Source organism: Rhincodon typus, chromosome 22, assembly GCF_021869965.1.
Source record: "Rhincodon typus isolate 14 chromosome 22, sRhiTyp1.1, whole genome shotgun sequence".
NCBI classification, from domain to species: domain Eukaryota; kingdom Metazoa; phylum Chordata; class Chondrichthyes; order Orectolobiformes; family Rhincodontidae; genus Rhincodon; species Rhincodon typus.
The window spans coordinates 4977725-5003812 of NC_063353.1; the positions used below are offsets into that span (position 1 = coordinate 4977725).

The 26088-nt window shown below is 43.8% G+C and overlaps 1 protein-coding gene across 1 annotated transcript in view; it reads left to right on the plus strand.

Moving 5' to 3' along the window:
• The window catches only part of LOC125485811 (lamin-B2-like), an 84065-nt gene that overhangs the window by 21111 nt on the left and 36866 nt on the right, over positions 1-26088 (plus strand). Inside the window, exons 5-7 of the mRNA XM_048610563.1 lie at positions 11845-11938; positions 16532-16717; positions 19922-20047. Of these exons, the coding sequence (XP_048466520.1) occupies positions 11845-11938; positions 16532-16717; positions 19922-20047 (406 nt within the window). The remainder of the gene's footprint in view (positions 1-11844; positions 11939-16531; positions 16718-19921; positions 20048-26088) is intronic.

Consider the following 26088-nt stretch of genomic DNA (forward strand, 5'->3'; position numbering starts at 1 on the left):
GTGGTAATAGTAATGGTCATGGTGGGAATGGTTGTCAATGATAATGGGGTCAGTGGTAATAGTAATGGTCATGGTGAGAATAGTTGTCAATGATAATGGGGTCAGTGGTAATGGTAATGGTCATGGTGAGAATAGTTGTCAATGATAATGGTAGTTGATGGTGATGGTAATTACTGGTAATGGAGTCAGTGCAAATATGAACACATGAACCTATGAATCAGGACCTGGAGGATGCCATTCAGCCCCTCGAGCCTACTCTGTCATTCAATAAGACTATGGCTTGAACTGCAAACCCACATTCCCATCCAGCCTCAATAATCCTTCGCCCCCATCACTTTCTAAGAATCTATCTACCACTGCCTTAGAAATATTTAAAGACTCTTCTTCCACCTCCTTTTCAGGGGGAGAGTTCTAGCGACTCCCCGAGAGAAAGAATATACCTCATCTCCATATTAAATGAGCAACTCCTTATTTTTAAACAGGGCCCCCCCCACCCCACCCTCCCCGCCCAGTTGTAGATTCTCACACAAGAGGAACGCTCCTCTCCACGTCCACCCTGTCAGGACCTGTCAGGATCTTATATGTTTCAACCAAGTTGCCTGTTCCTCCTCTGAACTCCACTGGATACAAGTCTAGCCTGTCCAATCTTTCCTCAGAAGACAACCGACAGATACCATGGACTGCAGTGCTGTTCCTGGCCTGTGCTCTTGGACACACCTCCCATCCCCAACCTGAGCATTGCAAATTGTGTGCAGTGGGCCCATTAGAGACCTGGACCATAGTTATTAGGCCCCGATGTAACCCACTGTCCTCAGTGTTGCAACCCACCTGAGCCTTCTCTATACTGCTTCCAATGCATTTACATAGTCTACTTCTTTAAATCGAACGATTGATACTATGCAAAATATTCCAGATGAGGTTTTATCAGCGTCCACTATAACAGAAACATAATCTCTTTTCTTCACTATTCAATTCCCTTCTCAACAAATGATAACATTCTATTAGCCTTACTTATTACTTGCTGTACCTGCATACTAATGTTTTGTGATTCTTTCACTAAGATGTCCAGATCCCTCTGCATCTCAATGCTTTGAAATCTCTCTCTACTTACATAATATGCTTCTCTTTCATTTTTCCTGCCAAAAAAGGGTGAATTCACAGTTTCCCACATTATATGCCATAATGCCACTCTCCTGATATTTTCCCTTAACTTTGTGCATTATTATGTTTACATAAACATCCAAAGCCCTCTTGAAAGTCTCAATCGAATCTGCCTCCATGATACTTTCCAAGCATTGCATTCCAGAATCTTTTGAAGTTCTGTGTGGAAATCTTTTTAATTCTATGCCTCCGATTCTTAAGCCTGTTTAGGAGAGGGAATGGTTTCTGCACAGGCATGTCATAATGTGAAAATAAAAACCACTCATCACCTTCTCCTCTCCAAGGAAAAATGTTCCAACTTCTGCAATCTGTCTTCACAATGAGGTTTCCCATCCCTGGAACCATTCTTCTAAAACTTATTCAGCACTGTCTCCAACGTGTTCATATGGGCAATGGGCAGCGCAGTGGCTCAGTGGTTAGCACTGCTCCCTCACAGCAGCAGGGACCCAGGTTCGATTTGACCCTTGGGCGACTGTCTGTGTGGAGTTTGCACATTCTTCCTATGTCTCCATGGGTTACCTCAGGGTGCTCTGGTTTTCCTCCCACAGTCCAAAGATGTGCAGACTAGGTGGATTGGCCATGCTAAATTGCCCATAGTGTTCAGGGATGTGTAGATTAGGTGGGTTATAGGGGGATGGGTCTGGGTGGGATGCTCTGAGGGTTGGTGTGGACTAATTGGGCCGAAGGTCCTGTTTCCACATTGCAGGGTTCTATGATTCTATTCTATGACATCATTCCTGAGTGTGCACATTGAACTGTACACAAAACTACAGGTGAGGACTAGCCAGTGTCTTATCTAGGTTCATCCTTGCTCTTATACAATATGCATCTATTAATGAAACCTAGGATACTGTATACTTTATTAACAACACTCCCTACCTGTCCTGTTACCTTTAATGTCTTATGCACATGGTGCCGGGGTACTGAACTTTCTGAGCATCAATCAGAAGAATCCTAACCCCTACACTTCTGAAGAGTAAAAACTGAAAGAACTATCGATGCTGTAAATCAGAAACAAAAGCAAAAACTCATAAGTTGCTGGAAAAGCTCAGCAGGTCTGACTCAGCAGGTATCTGTGAAGAGAAATCAGAGTTAATGTTTCAGGTCCTGTGACCCTTCCTCAGAACTGTTTTTATTTCAGCCTTCACATATGACTTTCATTTTCATGTTATCTTTCCTGCCTCCTCTCACTCTCTCTCCCCCTCTTTATCTCTCTCAGCATCCCTTTTTGTGCAAACTCTGTTTGTTAGTCTTCATGAATCAGGTTGTCACGTTGGTAAAAATTACCTACATTTTGTGAACAAAACTCAATTTGTGGTCCAGCTTGTATTGACTGGAAGCAAATTGTGTTTGTCCGAACAGGCTGTGAATGAAGGACATTCAATTAATCCTAATCCAGACCATCCATTTTGAGCCTGTTATTTAATAACCCACTTTGTACCGTGGACCAGGTTTGCCCTGGTACAATTGGTCAGACAACACATAAATCTCCCCTTTCACCACACGTTAGGCCCTTTATTTCGACGAGTAATTCAGAGATCAGGACAAAGGTATAAGACAATGACAGGTGTAAGCCACACATCAGGACAAGCGTTTTTGTAATTGTATTTATTCCACACGGTATCTCTCCCAGGATGCTGTGAATCTGTGAATTGGCTATCATTGGGGGGGAGCCTCAGCTACAATTTGGATGGTTTCCAAGTTGAATACTTACCTGGATATCATTCCAAGAATCATCTCCTCGTTCCCAATCCACACTGATCTTGGTATCTAGTTCCAGCCCACTGCTGGCAGAAAAGGTCACAGGTTCACAACAATGGTTTCTCACCCAAATGGTAAATTCAAAGTCATACTCCTTTGTAATTTGTGGCAAACCAAAGGAAGAACTGTGGGCCTTTCAACACATCAGGATGTCCAAAAGATCTTCACAGTTGATGAGATACTCTTGAAGTGTAACTGTGATGGCATGTTGAGAAGACTTGGAAGGGCTGAATGGTTTAGTACTGCTTCCAATTTGTATGTTTGTAAGAAACAAGGCAAACAAATTGTGTACAGTAAGATTCCAATTGACAACAATGAGCTGAATGATTGGATGGTCTTCTTTGTTTGTTGAGGTAGACAGGGTAGTGAAGAAGATGTTTGGTACCTTTATTTGCCTTTATTGGTCAGTGCATTGAGTATAGGAGTTAGGAGGACATGCGCAGTTGTACAGGACATTGGTTAGGCCTCTTTTGGAATACTGTGTTCAATTCTGGTCTCCCTGCTACAGGAAAGATGTTGTTAAACTTGAAAGGGTTCAGGAAAGGTTTAGAAGGATGTTGCCAGGGTTGGAGGGTTTGAGCTATAGGGACAGGCTGAATAGGCTGGGGCTATTTTCCCTGGAACATCAGAGGCTGAGGGGTGACCTTATAGACGTTTATAAAATTATGAGGGGCATGGATAGGATAAATAACCAAGGTCTTTTCCCCAAGGTAGGGGAGCCCAAAACCAGAGGGCATAGGTTTATGGTGAGAGGGGAAAGATTTGAAAGGGGCCTAAGGGGCAACTTTTTCACACAGAGGGTGGTGCGTGTATGGAATGAGCTGCCAGAGGAAGTGATGGAGGATTGTACAATTACAACATTTAAAAAGCATCTGCATGGATACATGAATAGGGAGGGTTTAGAGGGCTTTGGGCCAAATGCTGCCAAATAGGCTAGATTAATTTAGGAGATAGTAGGAACTGCAGATGCTGGAGAATCCGAGACAACAAGGTGCAGGGCTGGATGAACACAGCAGGCCAAGCAGCATCATAGGAGCAGAGAGGCTGACGTTTCGGGCCTAGACACTTCATCAGAAAAGGGGGAGGGGAAGGGGGTTCTGAAATAAATAGGGAGAGAGTGGGAGGCGGATAGAAGAGGGATAGAGGAGAAGGTAGGTGGAGAGGAAACAAACAGGTCGAAGAGGCGGGGATGGAGCCAGTAAAGGTGAGTGTAGGTGGGGAGTTAGGGAGGAGATAGGTCAGTCCAGGGAGGATGGACAGGTCAAGGGGGCGGGATGAGGTTAGTAGGTAGGAGATGGGGGTGGGGCTTGGGGTGGGAGGAGGGGATAGGTGGGAGGAAGAACAGATTAGGGAGGTGGGGACGAGCTGGGCTGGTTTTGGGATGCGGTAGGGGGAGGGGAGATTTTGAAGTTTGTGAAATCCACATTGATACCATTGGGCTGCAGGGTTCCCAAGCGGAATATGAGGTGCTGTTCCTGCAACCTTCGGGTGGCATCATTGTGGCACTGCAGGAGGCCCAGGATGGACATGTCATATGAGGAATGGGAGGGGGAGTTGAAATGGTTGACTGGATGTTGGTTTGTGGTGAATATTCTATTTTGGAAGCAAAGAAATGCCATTAAAAGAACTGATGATGTACGTAGTCTGGCAAAAAGACAGTGTCAGTACAAACAGCAATTAAATTATTTAATACAAACAGAAACTGCTGGAAAAGCTCAGCAGGGCTGGCATCGTCTGTGGAGACAGATACAATTGGAGTCCAGTTATGTATCATTTTTGGAACAGTAGGAGTCATCATACAGGACCTGAAACATTAACTCTGTTCCTCTCTCCACAGATGCTGCCAGACCTGCTGAGTTTCTCTTGCACTTTGTGTTTGTATTTTGGATCTCCAGACTCTGCAGCATTTTGCTTACATCGAAACTAATTTAGTTACGCTAATTTAGTATTCACCTAATGCAAAAAAGTTGCATCACCAACTTTACAGCCAGCTGTTAGCACGATGTCACCAGCCCAATTCCATTCAGTTACGTGCTAAAGCATTTATTTAAAGTGACTGGGAATGATATCCCAGCACTATATCTTATTTCAGCTCCAGTCCCCATTTCAAGGCCACAGAAAACTCTCTACACCCTCCTCGAACACTGGGAACCGTGGTTAGTTTGAATTTGTTTTGAACTGGCTTTCAGTGGAAGCAGGTGGAGAAGATGTGGGAACATAGGAACAGGAATAGGCCATTCAGCCCCTCAAGCCTGTTCCTCCATTCAGTGAGATCATGGTTGACCTGTGGCCTAACTCAATATTCCTTCCTTTGGCCCATATCCCTTAATATTTGTTGCTTGACAAACATTTTATCTATCTCAGTTTAAAATTAACAACTGATCCAGCATCCACTGCCATTTGTGGAAGAGAATTCCAAATCTATACCAGAGGTGTAGAAGTACTTCCTTACATCTCTCCTGAATGGTCTGGCCCTAATTCTCAGACTATGGCCCCCTAGTTCCAGAATTCCCAATCAGTGGAAATAGTTTATCTTAATCTATTCTGTCTTTTCCTGTTAATAACTTGAAGACTTCAATCAGATCACCTCTAAACCTTCTAATTTTTAGAGAAAACAGGCCTAATTTGTATAATCGCTCCTCATAACCTGATCCCTGAAGTTCAGGGATCATCCTTGAATGCCTACATTGTACTCCCTCCAGGGCCAGTATATCCTTCCTAAGGTGTAGTGCCTAGATCCGCTCACAACACTCCAAGTGGGGTTTTGTTTAGGTTTCTTATATATGGATTAAAACATTGCTGAACATCATTATGAATTAATTTTTAAGAACATAAGAAATAGGAACAGGAGTAGCCCATTCGGCCCCTCAAGCCTATCCTGCTATTCTATAAAATCATGGGCGATCTGCCCCAGGCTTCAAATGCTCTTTCATACCAGTCTTTAACTCCACAATATTTTTAAAAATCTATCTGCCTCCTCTGTAAATACTTTCAATGATCTAGCCTCCACATTCTCTGGGGTAGAGAATTCCAGATATTTCGTTACCATCTGGGAGAAGAAATTCCTTTGGTTTTCAGTTTTAAATGAGTGTCTCCTTATTGTGCAACTACGTCCCTTAAATCAAGGTTCCCCAAATAGAGGAAACACCTTCTCAACATTTACCCCGTCAAGCTCAATCAAAATCTTGTACGTTTCAATAAGATCATCCCTTAGGCTTCTAAATTCTAATGAAAAAGTGGTACAGTCACTGGACTAGTAATCCAGAAACTCAGGTTAATAATGTGGCTAGTAATCAGAGAAGGAAACTGCCATCCTTACCTGGTCTGGCCTACATGTGACTCCAGACGCACAGCAATTTGATCGACTCCTATCTGCCTTCTGGCCAATTAGAGATGGGCAATAAATGCTGGCCTAACCGGTGATGCCCACATCCTGTGAATGAATATTAACAAATAAAGACCTGAATTATTTCACTGTTCAGAATTCCCTGAGAGAGAATTTGACAAGAATTTTGACAAGTGAGATTAATTATTCTGGCAGATGTTTTACTCTGGATGGTTTGTATGGAAGCATTTGAAATTTCCAAATTCTCCATAAGGCTTCATATCACCAAGCAGCTACAGGCCTGTGTAAACATTTTTTTTTTTATATAGTTTTAAGCCTGGTTATCTTAATATAAAAACTAAAACCCTACTTAAAAGCGTTTCATGAGTTTGTGGTTGTCCGAGTCTGACCATCCCAGTTCTGGTGAATGAGCTTGTTCCCTTTCACATTGTAGATCATTCTGAATCTATTTGTAATTATAGGCTGATTAATGACCAGTGTGATTCCACACCTGATAGCGTATCCTTAAAATCTACAAATTTCTGCTCTCTGGGGTATTCATACATTGAGTTAATCACCGGAGTTAAGCACTGATGATAGCCAGACCAAATTCCAGAAAAAACAAAGTTCAAACAGAGAATGGAAAGTGCTGGCAACGCTCAGCAGGTCAGGCAGTATCTGTGGAGGGTGAAAACCAGGAGTAACAGCTCCAGTTGGTCACTTTCCAACAGAGTTGAAGAGAAATATCAGAGAGAGCGACCCCAATCTTCCAGTCTGGACTGTTGGTGTACCTAAAAACACCCGCATCGGGAACCCTTCTGAGTCCTGACAGTGCAGGAATTCCCAGCAAAGATTAATCTTCTGATGGGCACTTTCCCTGTACCTCGAATCCTCAAAACATCTTCAGCTCAAAGTTTGAGTCAGAGACTTCAGAAGGCTTTGACTCAGCTACCTGGATAGTTACCAGGAAATGCTCGACAAACTAAACCCATTCCAATTCTGATGTGATTGTACAATTGATTCACTATCTCCCACAACAACTCCCCACTGGACCTGTCAAAGTTCTCACCTGACCCTCTAACATCTCCCCCCTCCATTTCCCTGACTACCCACTGATCTTCCGACTACTTTTGATCCAGCCCTAACTACTCTCCCTGACCTGACCCTGATTTCCCTCCCCGACCTGACCCTGACCCTGACCCTGATTACCCTCCCCGACCTGACCCTGACCCTGATTACCGTCCCCGACCTGACCCTGACCCTGACCCTGACCCTGATTACCCTCCCCAACCTGATCCTGACCCCGACCCTGACCCTGATTACCCTCCCCGACCTGACCCTGACCCCGACCCTGACCCTGATTACCCTCCCTGACCTGACCCTGACCCTGACCGCGATTACCCTCCCCGACCTGACCCTGACCCTGACCCTGACCCTGATTACCCTCCCTGACCTGATCCTGACGCGACCCCGATCCTGACCCTGATTACCCTCCCCGACCTGATCCTGACCCGACCTGACCCTGACCCTGATTACCCTCCCCGACCTGATCCTGACCATGTTTACCCTCCCCGACCTGACCCTGACCTGACCCTGACCCTGACCCTGGTTGCAGGTGACCGTGATCATCTGTTTGAGATTCTCTCTTTTTTACCAAATTAAGCAATCAGAAAATATAGGAAGATCGGAATTGGAGTAGGCCATTCAGCCCATTGACGCCGCTCCATCATTTGGTTAGATCATGGCTGATTATCTGCCACTTTCCCAAATCCCATGATGTCATTAGACACAGTATTCCAGCTGTGGGTCTGACTCGGTTCTTTAATGTGAAGACAAGTTCAAGCACGGGAAAGTGAGGTGAATAGAGACAAGTCGGGTCTCTGGATTTAGTGACATATAATGAAGCAGACTTGATAAGGGAGCTTAAGGTGAAGGAGCCCTTAGGAGGCAGTGACCATAATATGTTAGAATTTACTCTGCAGTTTGAGAGGGAGAAGCTGGAATCTGATGTAACGGTATTACAGTTGAATAAAGGCAACTACAGAGGCAGTAGGGAGGAACTGACCAGAATTGACTGGGAGAGGAGCCTAGCAGGAAAGACAGTGGAACAGCAATGGCAGGAGTTTCTGGGAGAAAGTTGGGAGACACAGCAAAATTTCATCCCTAAGAAAAGGAAGCATACCGAAAGGGGAATGGGGCAACCATGGCTGACAAGGGGAGGCGGGGACAGTATAAAAGCAAAAGAGAAAGCATATAATGTGGCCAAGGGCATTGGGAAACCTGAGGATTGGGAAGCCTACAAACACCAACAGAGGACAATGATAAAAGAAATAAGGAGAGAGAAGATTAAATATGAGGTAAGCTAGCCGGTAATATAAAAGAAGATTGCAAGAGTTTCTTTATTTATATAAAGGGCAAAAGAGGCAAAAATGGACAATGGACTGCTGGAAAATGACACTGGAGAAGTAGTAATGGGGAACAAAGAAATGGCAGAGGAACTGAATAAGTATTTTACGTCAGCCTTCATGGTGGAAGACATGAGTAATATCCCAAAAATTCAAGAGCGTTGGGGCAGAGGTGAGTATAGTGGCCATCACAAGGAGAAGGTGCTAGAAAAACTGAAAGGTCTGAAGGTGGATAAGTCACCTGGACCCGATGGACTACACCCCAGAGTTCTGAAGGAGATAACTGAAGAAATTGTGGAGGGGTTAGTGGTGATCTTTCTGAAATCACTGCAGTCAGGGAGGGTCCCAGGCACTGGAAAAATCACTAATGTAACCCCCCTGTTTCAGAAAGGAGTAAGGCAAAAGCCTGACTTCAGTTGTTGGTAACATTTTGGAGTCCGGGTCACAGGCTTGCTCGCCGAGCCGGTGGGATTGGTTGCAACTATTTCGTCACCCTGCTAGGTAACACCATCAGTGCGCCTCCAGTGGTTGGCATTGCTCCAGTTCTGTTCTTCAGTGGTTTGTATATGAAGACCAGTTCAATGTGTTTGTTAACAGAGCTCCAGTTGGAATTTTTATTTGTTAACAGGATGAGGGCGTCACTAGCTAGGCAGCATTTATTGCCCATCCCTAATTGCCCAGAGGGCAGTTAACAGTCAACCACATTGCTGTGGGTCTGGAGTCACATGTAGGCAAGACCTGGTAAGGAGGGCAGGTTTCCTTCCCTAAAGGGCATTAGTGAACCAGATGGGTTTTTCTGACAATTGACAATGGATTCATGGTCATCATTAGATTCTTAATTCCAGATGATACAAAGATAGGTAGAGGTACAGGTAGTGTTGAGGAGGTGGGGAAGCTGCAGAAAGATTTAGACAGATTAGGAGAGTGGGCAAAGAAATGGCAGATGGAATACAACGTGGGAGAGTGTGAAGTCATGCACTTTGATAGGAAGAATAGAGGCATGGCCTATTTTCTAATGGGGAGAAAATTTTAAAAATCTGAAGTGTGAAGGGAATTGGGAGTCCTAGTCCAGGTTTCTCTTAAGGTGAACTTGCAGGTTGAGTCTGTAGTTAGAAAGGCAAATTCAATGTTGGCATTTATTTTGTGAGAACTAGAATGTAAAAACAGGAGTATAATTCTGAGGACTTATAAAGCTCTGGTGAGACCACATTTACAGGTTTTTGAGCAAGTTTGGGCTCCATATCTCAGGAAGGATGTGCTGGCCTTGGAGCGGGTCCAGAGGAAGTTCACGAGAATGATCCCAAGAATGAAAGGCTTAACAAATGAGGAACGTTTGAGAACTCTGGGTCTATACTCGATGGACTTTAGAAGGATGAGGGGGGATCTAATCGAAACTTACAGAATACTGAACAGCCTGGACAGAGCGGATGTTGGGAAGATGTTGGAGAGAGTAGGAACCGAGGACACAGACTTAAAGTAAAGGGAAGACCCTTTAGAACGGAAATAAGGAGAAACTTCTTCAGTCAGAGGGTGGTGAATCTATGGAACCCACTGCCACAGAAGGCTGTGGAGGCCAGGTCATTGAGTACATTTAAGATGGAGATAGATAGGTTCTTGATTGTCAAGGGGATCAAGAGTTACAGGGAGAAAGTGGGAGAATGGGGTTGAGAAACTTATCAGCCATGGTTGAATGGCGGAGGGACTCGTTGGGCTGAATGGTATTATTTCTGCTCCTATGTCTTGTGGTCTTATGGTCGTTTCTAATGAACCCAGACCAAAACTTGCCTTCAAACAACTTTTAGACCCTTTATCGAGTGGCTTTTAGCATAGAATTTAATCCATTGCTCTGCCGCAGAATTGGAGGAATGCTGCATTGCTGGAGGTGTTGTCTTTTGGATGTGATGTTAAACTGAGGTGGCCGTATAAATGATCTCTGGGAGTTTTCAAAGGAGAGCTGCAGATTTTCACCCACTGTCCTGGTCAATATTTCATTATTTAAGCCTTTTAAGGTTTGCTGATGAGGTTACTGAGGACCTGGAAATTCAACTGGAATGAACAGATCAGAAACCTCAACTAGAACAAGCAATTAGGTGTCCAACAATAATCTCCTCTCAGGTAGCTGCCACCTACAATCAAGTCACAACGATCAGTTTCACAGTAACCCCAGTGTCTTGAGTGGATGGACCATTGTCCTTTGGCCCTTCTAAATTGGATAATGTTAATTTCAGACATAGTGAAACTGAAAAGTCCCATCTGATCTTGGTCCATGTTGGTCTGGTAACCACTCTGTAGAAACACTGTGACCAATACATACATAGCAAGGTCTCACAAATAGCAATATGATCAATGATAAGTTGCCCTGTTTTATCGATGTTGCTTTGAGGAATGCATTTTGGCTGAGGCACCAGGAGATCTCCTGATGTGTTTGTAATGGCCCTGGAAGCCTGGATGCACCCAGAAATGCTCAGCTGATTTCCGAATGTGCATTGTGATTTGATTTGATTTGATTTATTATTGTCACACGTACGAAATACAGTGAAAAGTATTAATTTGCGTGTACACCAGACAAGTCATACCTTACATAAGTACATCAGGGTAATAGAACACAAATACAGAATATAGTATTACAGCGACAGAGAAGGTACAGAAAAGTATCAATTCTAACATATGAGAGATCTGTTCATAAGTCTGATAACAGCAGAGAAGAAGCTGTTCTTAAATCTGTTGGTATGTTTTTTCAAGCTTTTGTATCTTCTGCCCGATGGAAGAGGGTGGAAGACAGTATAACCAGGGTGGGGGGTGGGATCTTTGATTATGTTGGCTGCTTTCCCAAGACAGTGGGAAGTGTAGACAGAGTCAATGGACATGGTTTGCATGATGGACTGGGCTGTGTTCACAACTCTCTCTGATTTCTTGCGATCTTGGGCAGAGCATTTACCACATCAAACTGTGATGTATCCAGATAGAATGCTTCCTGTGGTGTATCTATAAAAATTGGTAAGACTTCTTGCGGACATGCCAAATTTCCTTATCCTTCTGAGGAAGTAGAGTGTGCTTTCTTGACTGTAGCATCAAGGTGGATGGGCCAGGACAGATTGTTGCTGATATTTATACCTTGGAAGCTCTCAACCACTCTACCTCAGCCATAGTGATACATATGCCATAAGTCATATATTGTCTGGTCTTGTGCAGGTATGAGATGGAACACAAACAGAACATGGAGCTACAGTGCACAGTTCAGCAGCTGCGACATAAACTGGAGAGACAACAGGAAAATCATTGTCAGGTCAGCACATTTCAATGGCACAAAACTTACACATGTATGAAATAGAGTAGGAGTAGGCCACTGAGCCCTTTGGGCCTGCTGCATTCTTCAATAAGGTTAAGACATATCTGAATCTGGCCTACATGTGACTCCAGACCCACAGCAATGGCATTGGCTGCCCTCTGGGCGATTAGGGATGACCAATAAATGCTGGCCTAGCCAAAGACACCCTCATCTCAAGAATGAATAATGAAAAAAATTCCTGTTGACCTCCAATAACCTTTCCTGCCCTTGCTTATCAAAAATCTATCCACCTCTGCCTTAAAAATACTTAGACTCTTGCTTCTGTCCCCTTTTGAGGAAGAGAGTTCCAAAGACTTACTGCCTTCTGTAAAGAAAAAAAGTTCTCTTCATCTGTGTTGACCCATTATTTTGGAACAGTGGTCCCTAGCTGTAGATTCTCCCATGAAATGAAACATCTGTTCCAAAGCTACTGTGCCTCGACCCCTCGGGATCTTATAAGTTTCAACCTGGTCACCTCCTAATCTCTAGCAGATACAGGCCAACCTTTCTTCATACGACAACCTGCCCATTCCAGGTATTAGTCCAGAAGACCTTCTGAGAACTGCTTCCATTCTGTCCTCCAGATGTACCCTTGTAAAAGGAAGTAAAGAACTTACATTTGAATAGGCCCTTTCACCTCAACATGTCCCATTGCTTTACTGTTATAATTTAGTCACTGTTACGAAAATGTGCGAAAACTGTCAGCCAATGTGTGCACAGCAAGATCCCACCAACGAAAACAACTTCAATGATAGATAACCGATTATCCTGCTGTTGGTTGACAACTAAACTTCAGCCAGGATGCCGGAGAAATTTGCAGCACTTCTTTGAACATTCCCAGGGAATCTTTGACATCCACCTCAATTTAACCGCACATTGGAAAACGTACCTCCAACCATGTAGCACACCCCCAATACTGAGGGAACAAAGGGTATGGGGAGAAAGCAGGAACGGGGTACTCAGTTGGATGATCAGCCATGATCATAACGACGGCGAAACAGGCTCAAAGGGTTGAATGGCCTACTCCTGTTCCTATTTTCTGTGTTTCTATGTTCAGTTCAGCAGAATATTGCCCAAGTTGATATGTTTAAGTCTCTGGCATGGGCCTTGAACCCATCCTCCTGAATTCGAGATCAGAGAACTAGCACTCAGGCACAGTTGAGGGCAGCTTTGAGACTGGGCCCAAAACAGGTACAATCTTGGTGGAACCTTGGGTACCAAAGGCCACAGTCTGGATGCCATGAATTCTAGATCTTCGCCATCAACCTGTCCAGAGAGGTTACAACATGTGTCTGCTGCATTGAACTAAGACCTTCTGGTTCAGAGGGAGGGACACTACCACAGCACCGACTTCACTAGGAATTATACCCCAGTTTAGGTGTCATTGGTGAGCTGTATAGGAGAAATGGGAATTGACTGCCATTTGCTGGATCATTTCTCGATGGGAGCTGCTGACAAACAGGGCTCCTTAAACTGGGCGGAAGGGAGTGCGGGAATAGAATGTGGATCCCAATGGATCCCAAACATCACCATCGAGCAAACGATACATGGTGGTCCCTGTCCGTGACTGTAATGTTGCTCTGGCTTTGAAAATATACCCCTAAATGCTTCACTCCCAAGTGGCATTTCTTCCCTATTTATCTGAGTCTGGAGCCCATGTAAAACCTAGGAATTAGTTTGATGTAATTGACAGTCGCTGTTGAAGGTGTGCATCCCCAGAGGAGTGAAAGTTAAAGTGCTTTGTGTTTAATTGGGTGACTTATTTAGGTGCTCTGGTTTAAAATGATGCAGTCAATCAAGTTAAGCATTTTGTCGGTGCAGAATGCACCCAGCATTGTACTGTCAACATTAATCTGTGCTGAGGGAACAGCCTAATATCAGCTAAATCTAGATTCGATCGGCTGCAGTAATGGAGCATGGAGCTTATCTATTTCCCTTAGAGAAGCACCCCAGGGGTTTCATGGCAGAAGGCTGTTATCGCTGACCCGCCAATAAAATTTGATTAAGGCAGCACAGCACAATCCCAGCAGGTTAACACAGCGAGGGTTCTAGTGACGACAAGGTGCAGGGCTGGATGAACACAGCAGGCCAAGCAGCATCATAGGAGCAGAGAGGCTGACGTTTCGGGCCTAGACCCTTCATCAGAAAAGGGGGAGGGGAAGGGGGTTGTGAAATAAATAGGGAGAGAGTGGGAGGCGGATAGAAGCGGGATAGAGGAGAGGATAGGTGGAGAGGAAACAAACAGGTCGAAGAGGCGGGGATGAAGCCAGTAAAGGTGAGTGTAGGTAGGGAGTTAGGAAGGGGATAGGTCAGTCCAGGGAGGACAGACAGGTCAAGGGGGCGGGATGAGGTTGGTCAGTAGGAGATGTGTAGTGAGATGTGAGGGATACACAGCCATGCAATAAAATATTATTGTACATCAGTGCTAGACATGGTATGTAATTGTCTCAATCATTCTTGTACCTGTTCTGAATTACTATGGTTCTTCATGAATAATGGCCCTTTCACACTAAATTTTACTCTCCATTCGAAAAAACCAATTGTATTTATACAGTTCCCTGAATGTAAGAAAGCATCCCAAAAACTCTGTGAAGAAGTTGGCAAATGTTGTGTTTTTGGAGCAGAGACATTTTGGTGCTGGGCAATGGAACCACTATTGAGAAAGAATGATTTTCTCTCTGCACAATTTTGGTTTCAGATGATATTGATCATCTGTCCATAAGATTCCCCCTTTAAGATACTAACTTAATAATCGGCGATCGGAAAGTATAGGAAGATAGGAACTGAAGCAGGCCATTTAGCCCAGAGACCCTGCTCCATCATTCATTTAGATCATGGCTGATCATTTACCTCAATGCCACTTTCCCAAAACCCTATGATGTCATTCGTGTCCAGAAATCTAAGGATTTCTGTTTTGAACTTAATAATTGAGCTACCTTTGGGGTCAAGGATTTCAACAATTCACCACCCTCTGAGCGAAGAAATCCCTCCTCATCCCCATTTTAAATGACTACCCCTCTGCGAGATATTGTGTCCCCTGGTTTTAGACTCAGTAGACAGGAGGGGCATCTTACAAACAGCCCTGTATGCCATGTACAAACTCTTAAAATTCCAATGAAATCACCTCTCACTCTTTGCAACTCTAGGGCCTCCATCACTTAGACTGTGATTGACTGGTTCGATCACAGAGTCTTTTATGGTCGATTTCACTGCTTGTCTGTGTTCCCTCACCACTGCATGCTAATCTTCACACCAACTCTGTCTGAGTAAAATGCATGTTCTTTGCCAGCTTCTTGCATCATGTTTCAGTTTGGACCAGACGGACTGTCGTTGCAGGGTAAAGCCAGTTCTGTGTGGCAATGTGAGCAAATGAATAAGAAATGTGCCACAGAACTGATGTGTGAAGCCGGGATATTGCAATTAGTAGAAACATGGGAGGTCATTCAGCCCATCATGTCTATACAGACTCTTGCAAGAGTAGTTCAGCCAATCCCGCTCCTCTATCCATTTTCTGGAGACCTGCAGGTTATTTTTCCCTTCAGTTCCTTATCTAAAAGCTCTGTGAAGGATGAAGAAAAGTTATGACAAATACTGCTGCGCCCCACATCCAAATCCAAAAAACTCAAGCCGACCAGGGGCTCCAGAAGTGACCCCCGTGCCTCCACATTGAAAGCAACAGCGACTTTCTGAGTGCTCCAGGGGCACTTTGGAAATATTCCCAACCTTTCACCATTAAGGAAATGTTCTGGCATTCTGCCAAAATGGAAAATGTCACACCTCTTCACGTTATATTCCATCTGCCATGTCCTTTCCCACTTCCTTAGTTATTTTAATCAACCTGTTCAGACATGCTATGACACGTAGGATGTGAACCCAGGCCTTCTGGCCTAGAGGCTGGGACACTACCACTGAACTACAAGACACTGTTGTGCATTCCCTTCGCTTCTCCAAATTCACTTGAAGCTTCTTTGCACAAGGTACATTCCCATCTTGATTTGTGCCATCAGCAAGTTTGGGAACATTACAATTGGACCCTACAGCCAAATCATTTATAGAGATTATAAACATGTGTGGACCCAGTACCGATCCTAGCAGTATCCCACTAAGAGGCTGCCATCTTGAGAATGATTGCTTGTTCCTGTAGTCTACTTTCAGTCTGTTAACCCATTCTCAATCTCTTCTAATATATTTCCCTCAATCCCATGTGTTTTAATTTGATAAATGTTCAACCATGGCTTGTCTCTGACAAATGCAGCACCTTCATTGTGAATCACTCAGAATCTGAACCATTCTTGTGCCGATCATTAAAATTCATTTGTGGTCTGAGTTGCCGCCATTAAATTTGTCAAAATTCTAATCAGTCTAGGGCCTTTACTTGTTTAACCATAAAGGCAGGCACTATCAAGTCACATTTAAGGTCATAAATACACTTTGAAACTTGATGTTTTTAACAAGCCAAATATACCAATCGATAAAGATGAATGGATTGTTTTTCAGCTTGTCTACCTGGTAGCATTCTTTGCCCAGTAACAGTTTCCCCTGCATTTCCAGGATATGATTTGTATGAGAGAGAAGGCTGCCGAAGCAGATCATTTGATTCAGGAACTGGAAGAAAAGTTGAGAAGGCCGAGCGACGATGACGGTGGTGCCATGAAGATGCTCCAGAAAATCCGCGAGGCGAACAATGCCGAGATCAAACAGTACCAGCGACAAACAGAACAGGCCTATAATCAAAACGTAAGCTCTACTTCATATGATTGTAGAATCTTACAGTATGCAAGGAGGCCAATCTGCCTGTGGAATCGGAAGCTAGTCTTGGTAACTATTGCCAAGAAATTATCATTGACGTGGTGTAAAATCTTGTCTGGTTCACTCATGTCCTTTAGGGAGAGAAATCTGCCCCCTTTATCTGGTCTGACCTACATGTGACTCCAGACCCACAGCAATGTGGTTAACTCTTAATTACCCTCTGAAATGGCCTATTAAGTCACACATTTCAAGGGCAATTAGGGATGGGCAATGAAAGCTGGCTTTGCCCTGCCTCCCAAAAATGGATAATTAGAAACTTTATTCAATTTCCCTTTGAAAGCCACAATTATATCTGACCCCCACCATTCCCTCAGGCAGGTCCCCAACCTGGGTTTGAAAGTCCGTCCCCTTGTACCTAGGCAGATTTATTACCAGGTCGTTCCTTTTTCAGTCTTTGTAAAAGTTTACATCCATGTGTCTGGGTGGCACAGTGGCTCAGTAGGTTAGCACCGCTGCCTCAAGGTGTCAGGGACCTGGTTCAATTCCAACTTTGGGTGACTGTCTGTGTGGAGTTTGCACATTCTCCCTGTGTCTGCGTGGGTTTCCTCCAGGTGCTCCAGTTTCCTCCCACAGTCCTAAGGTGTGCAGGTTAGGGTGGATTAGAACATAGAGCAGTACAGGCCCTTCGGCCCTCGATGTTGCGCCGACCTGTGAAACCAATCTGAAGCCCATCTCACCTAAACTATTCCATTATCATCCATATGTTTATCCAATGACCATTTAAATGCCCTTAAAGTGGGCGAGTCTACTATTTTTGCAGGCAGGGCATCCCACGCCCTTACTACTCTCTGAGTAAAGAACCTACCTCTGGCATCTGTCCTATATCTACCACCCCTCAATTTAAAGCTATGTTCCCTCGTGCTAGCCATCACCATCGGAGGAAAAAGGCTCCCACTGTCCACCCTATCTAATCCTCTGATCATCTTGTATGTCTCTATCAAGTCACCTCTTAACCTTCTTCTCTCTAACGAAAACAGCCTCAAGACCCTCAGCCTTTCCTCATAAGACCTTCCCTCCATACCAGGCAACATCCTGGTAAATCTCCTCTGCACCCTTTCCAATGCTTCCACATCCTTCCTATAATGCGGTGACCAGAACTGTACGCAATACTCTAAGTGCGGCCGCACCAGAGTTTTGTACAACTGCAACATGACCTCATGGCTCCGAAACTCAGTCCCTCTACCAATAAAACCTAACATACTGTACGCCTTCTTAACAACGCTATCAACCTGGGTGGCAACTTTCAGTGATCTATGCACATGGACCCCGAGATCTTTCTGCTCATCCACACTACCAAGAATCTTACCATTAGCCCAGTACTCTGTATTCCTGTTACTCCTTCCAAAGTGAATCACCTCACACTTTTCCACATTAAACTCCATTTGCCACCTCTCAGCCCAGCTCTGCAGCTTATCTATGTCCCTCTGTAACCTGCAACATCTTTCCGCACTATCCACAACTCCACCGACTTTGGTGTCATCCGCAAATTTACTAACCCATCCTTCTACGCCCTCATCCAGGTCATTTATAAAAATGACAAACAGCAATGGCCCCAAAACAGATCCTTGAGGTACACCACTAGTAACTGAACTCCAGGATTAACATTTCCCATCAACCACCACCCTCTGTCTTCTTACAGCTAGCCAATTTCTGATCCAAACCGCTAAATCACCCTCAATCCCATGCCTCCGTATTTTCTGCAATAGCCTACCATGGGGAACCTTATCAAACGCTTTACTGAAATCCAAATACACCACATCAACCGCTTTACCCTCATTCACCTGTTTGGTCACCTTCTCGAAGAACTCAATAAGGTTTGTGAGGCACGACCTACCCTTCACAAAACCGTGTTGACTATCCCTAATCAAATTATTCCTTTCTAGATGATTATAAATCCTATCTCTTATAATCCTTTCCAACACTTTACCCACAACCGAAGTAAGGCTCACTGGTCTATAATTACCAGGGTTGTCTCTACTCCCCTTCTTGAACAAGGGGACAACATTTGCTAGTCTCCAGTCTTCTGGCACTATTCCTGAAGACAATGATGGCATAAAGATCAAAGCCAAAGGCTCTGCAATCTCCTCTCTAGTTTCCCAGAGAATCCTAGGATAAATCCCATCCGGCCCAGGAGACTTATCTATTTTCACACCTTCCAGAATTGCTAACACCTCCTCCTTATGAACCTCAATCCCGTCTAGTCTAATAGCCTGTATCTCAGTATTCTCCTCGACTACATTGTCTTTTTCCTGTGTGAATACTGACGAAAAATATTCATTTAGCACCTCTCCTATCTCTTCGGACTTCATGCACAACTTCCCACTACTGTCCTTGACCGGCCCCAATCTTACTCTAGTCATTCTTTTATTCCTGACATACCTATAGAAAGCTTTAGGGTTTTCCTTGATCCTACCTGCTAAAGACTTCTCATGTCCCCTCCTGGCTCTTCTTAGCTCTCTCTTTAGGTCCTTCCTGGCTAACTTGTAACTCTCAAGTGCCCTAACTGAGCCTTCACGCCTCATCTCTACATAAGCCTCCTTCTTCCTCTTGACAAGAGTTTCAACTTCTTTAGTAAACCACGGTTCCCTCGCTCGACCACTTCCTCCCTGCCTGACAGGTACATACTTCTCAAGGACACGCAGTAGCTGTTCCTTGAACAAGCTCCACATTTCAATTGGCTATGATAAATCACCCATAGTATTCAGGATGTGCAGGCTAATTGGGTTAGCCATGGGAAATGCAGAGTTACAGGGATAGGGTGGGTCTGGGTGGGATGCCCTTCAAAGGGTTGGTGTGGATTTGATGGAATGAATGGCCTGCTTCCACACTATAGGGATTCTATGATTCATGCAGACTGGGCCTCAGTTTATCGTCTTTTATGAAAGACGGTGTCTGACACAGTGCAGCCCTTCTTTAGGAGAGATGGGTGTGTACTTGAACTATGTTTCTGAGCAGCACATTTGAAGCCACTTCAGTCTCAGAACTGAGCATGAGACCACAAGATATATTGTAAGTTGCTATCAGGAATCCATCACTACACCAGTTGCGAGCTTGCTAAAGGTTATTACTGCTGTGATAATGAGGTTTAGAGTTACTGTCCTTTTGACACCCGCAAATTAATTCTCATCCTAGCTGATGGAACTGAGCATGTGCCTCAATAAGGAACATATCCAATTGGAGCAAATTCAGGAGGAAAACCAGTGTCTGCGCCAGCACATTAATAACCTGTCGACTGAAATTAAAATGCTGCAAACTAAGGTCAGTGAGAGTCCAAGGAAATGAGACAGGTTGACCAGTCTGGTCAACACATTAAGGAACATTAAGAAAATGGAACATTACGGAAATGGGAGGTCATTTAAATTGTTAGATGTGTCCCGTCAGACAACTAGACGATGGATGGTCTGGGCCTCATCTGCATTCCTTCACCTTCAGTCCCAAATCCTTTGACATCTGCACACAACAAAAATATATCCATCTCAATCTTGGAAGCTGTAGCTGACTTGCAGGCTCTCAGGGACAGAGAATGCCAGATTTGCACTCGCATTTGGTGTGGAAATCTGCTTCCTGATCCCATTCCAGAATGAACTTTCTCCCATTTTTCAAAAGGAAATTGTTTTGTTTTCCCTGTGTCTACCCTTTCAAAGCATTGTTGTGTTTTAAACGCCTGGAGCAAATCACATCCTCAGTACTCAAGGGAGTGGCCTCACAAGAACGCAGATCTGTGTCGCGCTGTCACAGGTAAATTGGAGTCATCTCTGACTCCAGCATCCACACTGTGTTATCAGTTCTGCAGAAGGGTCACCGGACCCAAAACGTTAACTCTGTTTTCTCCTCCAGAGATGCTGCCAGACCTGTTGAGCTTTTCCAGCAACTTTGTTTTTGTTCCTGTGTTATCTCTGACACCAGCACCTGCAGTTTCTACTATCTTTCAGAAACCGGAGTTGTGTCTGAGTTGGCACTGTCGCATTCTTCCGTTAATTATCAATGTATCAATCATATGACAAGGACTGGTAAAACAAGAATGTGAGTTCCTTATTTGAAAGTACAACTGGGAGGCATATCTGACCTATAGGACTCTAGCTCCATTTTGGCTACAGAGTAAATAACTTATATACCACATCCTGTTATGGATAAGGTCAGAAATTACACGACACCAGGTTATTGTCCAACAGGTTTATTTGAAAACACAAGCTTTCAGAGTCTCGCTCCTTCTTCAGGTGTTATAACCCAGTGTCGTGTGATTTCTGACCTTGTCCACGCCTGTCCAACACCAGCACCTCCACATCACTGTAATGGATGGTTATGGACACATTTAAGATATTGTCCCTTAAAGGGACATCACACCAGGCACAAGTGCAGTGAAGCCTGAGGATTGAGGAGGTCCATTTTCCTTCACTTCTGAGTCAGTTTGAATCTTTACAGCTGAGTGTTCATCTCAGGCAGAAGAAGAATGTTCCGAACATCCAAGCCCTAGTTCAGGCCTTGTTTAACCTGAGATTGTGAGACAACGGCCATTCCAAGTTGTGTAAGAACATCTACTCTTAGGAGCAACCAAAAAAATGCTTTAAATGTGATTTTTCATTTAAAGAAAACCCAACAGATTATTAACCAAAAACAGACTGAATATTTGTTGTTAATAGAAGAGTATTTGGACAGACAGGAAATCCAGTCCCGAAAAAGTAGAGACAAATGCAATCCCAGTCACAGCTTCCTGCAAATCACAGTCAACATCAATGAATTATATTGTAAGGTTTAACTAATGTGCCTTGTGTTTGTATGGACTACACTAGACTGATGTGGGGGCCAGTATGAGACAGATTCTTGGTGACTTCTGATGAATCACTCTGTATTTACACGGTGTTGTCTGTGCAGAGTGGATATTAAGGCTGAATCCAGAGCTGGGGCCTGTCCTCATAATAACAATTGGTGTTTGTGCAGCTCCTTTGACATTGTGAAACATCTCATGGCACTTTGCAGGAGCATAAAACAAGTAAGACGTGACACAAGCCACATGTTTGTGGTCAGGGAGACATTCCCTGCTTCCCACATCAAATCCTTACAGTGTGGAAGCAGGCCATTTAGCCCATCATGTCCATACCAACTCTCCAAAGAGCATCCCACCCAGACCCAAATCCCTACCCCTACATTTCTCATGGCTAAGCCATCTAACCTACACATCCCTGGACACTATGGGCAATTTAGCATCTTACACATCTTTGGTCTGTGGGAGGAAACCGGAGCACCCAGATGAAACCCCACACAGACATGGGGAGGACGTGCAAACTCCACACAGTCACCCGAGGGTAGAATCAAACCCGGGTCCCTGGCACTGAGAGAGGCAGCAGTGCTAACCACTGAACCTCTGCGCCACCATTCGCAGGAGATGTTTCTGCCTTGAGTCACTAGGGTCAGCGTTATTGAGCTGGAGTGGGGGTTAGAGACACAAACACCAGGAAAAAAAGAACACATCCTGGATAATCTCGGCATAAAGCAGCCCCATCCCTAAGGGATACAAAGGTTCAGGAAAAAGAAGGTTTGACAGTGAAGAACTCAGAAGCAGGGTGTCTGCAGAGGACGAGAAAGAGGTCCCAGAAGTAGCGTTCTATTCAAGAGGTACTTGCTACCTTAAAAACAGGGAGAAAGACTCTGGGGATAACATCCACAGCACCCTGGCTAAGAGGGTTGAAGAGCAAATCATGAATGAGACAGTGAATTAGATAGAATCCTACATAATCATAAATGAGAGTCCCAAAGGCTGTTGCCTGCCTGATACCAGATCAGACATATCTTGTAGTGCATGAAGAGGAATTTGTAAATAGGGAGTTAGTTCAATTATCATGCTCCATACAGAATGGGTCACAATCTCAGGATAAGGGGTAAGCCATTTAAGACTGATCTGAGAGGTTTCTTCACTCAGAGGGTAGAGAATCTTTGGAATTCTCTACAGCAGAAATCTGTGGCAGCTCAGACATTGGGCAGGTTCAAGTCATTCATTGATAGATCTTTCTAGTTACTAATGACATCAAGTTATTTGGACAATTTCTGTGATCGGGTTTGTGTGGAAAGGTTCAGCAGGTTGTACCTGTACTCACTGGAGTTTGCTACAATGAGAAGTGATATAAAACATGTAAAGTCCTGATGGGACTTAATCGTGCAGATCCTGAGAGAATTTTTCCCCTTGTATGGCTAAGTCTAAAACTAGTGAGTGCAGTTTAAGAATCCGAGTCGCCCATTTAAAACTGAATGAGGTGGAATTTCTCCTGTCCGAGAGTCTTTGGAATTCTCTGAACGGTGGAGGCTGGGTCATTCGAATATCCAAGATTGAGTTAGACAGATTTTTGATTGATGAGGGAGTCCAGGGTTATGGGAGAGAGGCAGGAAAATGGTATTTGATCAAATCTGATCAAACAGCACCTAATTGAATGGCAGTACATGCTCAATGGGCCAGATGGCCTACTCCAATTCTCGTGAGCTTGTGGCGGAGCTAGAGATCCTACTGAGGAAATATTGGAACTTAGGAGCTGAATTTAGAAGTTGGATCACAAAGGAAATAATGATTTGTCCAAGCTACACGCAAATTGGTATAGGGAATTACAAAAAGAGAACATAACTGAAGGTCTGGGGCGGGTAAAGGGGGTCCATTATCGAAGAACACTGGTATCAATTCTGAGAAAGGAAAGGACAGTATTGATGAAACAGCCTCCGACTGTAGCAGAACAGGATGTGCATCCCAGCAGAAAGAGTAAGTTGGGAGAGGCAAAGGCTGTAAATCTAGTATGGTGAGGTTGGAATGTACAAGGAATGAACTGGTCTTGCAAAATATAAAACAGGAATAAAAAGCATAGGATGTACAATAATAAGGACACGAATTGCCAAGGAATAAACAGAATCATAGGACAGGAAGCTAAAATACTCAGTACAATTAGGAAGAGGAACTGCTATGAGAAATGAATCAGTAATCAGCACACCGTTTGTAATGCAACAGGAGAACTCAAGGCGATAATAAATTGCGATGGACGCGTACAGTTGGGATTATTGAGAGAATCCTTTGGAAAAGTCAACACTGGCAATGAAACATCGCCAAATATATAACATGTTTAGAAATAATAGAGACGGCAAAGGGGGATGTGAAGTAGCTGTGCTTTTTATGAATAATAGTGACAATAGAAAAGAAATGATGCAGTCATCAATAAAACAGATGGATAATTCATCTATCCAGAGATAAGAAAACAATGAAGGATCAATATACAATTGACAGAGATAGTCTACAAGACTATCAAATAGTGGAAGTAATGTTGAACAGGAACAATTCAAAGAAATTAGAGAATTGAGTAAAAATAAAGGAAGATAATAGTGGGGACTCACTCCACCATTGGCAGAATACCTGCAGCTCCAAATACAAATCAGCTGTCCACTTCTTTTGAAGAGTTCTGCAGTCTGCATCCAGTGCTATCACTGGAAAAATGCTCTAGATGCAAAACTCCACGAGGCAACTATACTTCACAACTCACTGCAGCTTTCCTGGCATCCTCATTTCCCAGCCCGCCATCTAGAAAGAAGGTCAGACAACTTCTCTCCACGATGTTTTCACTTGTATGGCAATGAGTATAACTAGGCGATGGCCTCATGGCATTAGGGGAGGTGATGGTTTAGTGGTATTTTCACAAGACTATTAATTCAGAGGCAACAAAACCAGAAGTTACTGGAAAAGCTCAGCAGGTCTGGCAGCATCTGTGAAGAAAAAAATCAGAGTCAACGTTTCGGGTCCAGTGACTCTTGCTCCCTTTTGTTCCTGATTTACAGCATCTGCAGTTCTTTCGGTTTTTATCATTTCAGAGGTTCAGGTAATATTCTGGGGACCCATATTTGAATCCCGTCACTGTAGATGGTGAACTTGAATTGAACAAAAATCTGGAATTAAGTGTCTTATGATGACCATGAAATCATTATCGATTATCGGATAAATGTGTTTGGTTTACTAACGTCCTTCAGGGAAGGAAACTGCTGTCCTTACCTGATCTGACCTACATGTGGCTCTAGAGCTACAGCAAAGTGGTTGACACAGGATGAGCAATAAATGCTAGCCTGGCCAGCAATGCCAAGAATGAATTTAAAGAAAACCGTGGGAGCTACTGATATAAGATAGTCAGCAAGAAATCCATTTGGGAATTTGACCTAGAGAATCATTTGAGGGAGAGGGCCATTAAGAATCACAATCATATGGTTTGGATGAGGGAAAGATGGGAGGAGGCTTGAGTGGATGACAAACTCTAGCACGGACTAATTAGGCCAACAAATTCTCAATGTAATAAGGAGTTATTTAGGATAGGTGATCAAAATCTTACTTACTTAGGTGAGTATTAAGGAGCAAACAAATATTTTGGAGAGGTGGAGAGATTTTGCGAAAGAATTCTAAAACTTAGGGTTAAGATGGTTGAAGCCAACACTGGGTAAAGGATGTGTATGGTAGACAACAGAATTTATAACACAAACCTCTGAGACCACTGTGGGCTGGAGGAGGTTACAGAGCGGTCAGGAAGGACAAGACCATGAAGCTCAAGGATATAAATCTTAAAATTGGGGTGTTGCCAGACCAGAACCCAATTTGCAATAAGGAGTATTGAAGGTGTGAACGAGACCTGGTACAAGTTAGAACAAGGCATCAGAGTTATCACCATAGAACGTGGTGGAGTGAGAGGTTTGATTTTCATGCAGTACCAAACCAAAATTTTAGTCAGTTTTGAAGCTGCGAACATTTGTTGTGGAGATGTGAATGACACTGGCAAGGGTTGTACTGATTGTTTATAACTGGCGCTGGACTTACCTGAGTTCACATGGCTCCCTTTTCCATCACCTAAATACAGTCCTGACATAAATCAGCAAAGCCACCCACATGCATAGAGCGAAACAAGATGGTTTAGATCTCCTGAATCAGCAGTGGCAGAAATTTTAAAGTCACATAGAAAACACAGTCCCTAAATCTTTTCCAGGAACCCTTTGTCACCTCATCTGGTAGATCATAGCTGGCAGAACAAGAGAAAGAAGTCGAAACCTTGTATTACACAGACAGGACTGAAATACTTTATGAATCTGTTGGGGGGAAATAAACAGATAGTAAGGAATAAACAAAAAAAAAGACAATAAAGAATCTTTTCCTCCATCAAGCTGTCTCACAACAGATAAAAATAATTAAAAATTGTAAAAATTCCGTACGTGGATGGCAGTTTATCCCATACTCAAGAATCTTCTGATGTTCAATAGGAAACATTGGCTAGCCCCCAGTGAATCTACATCAATCA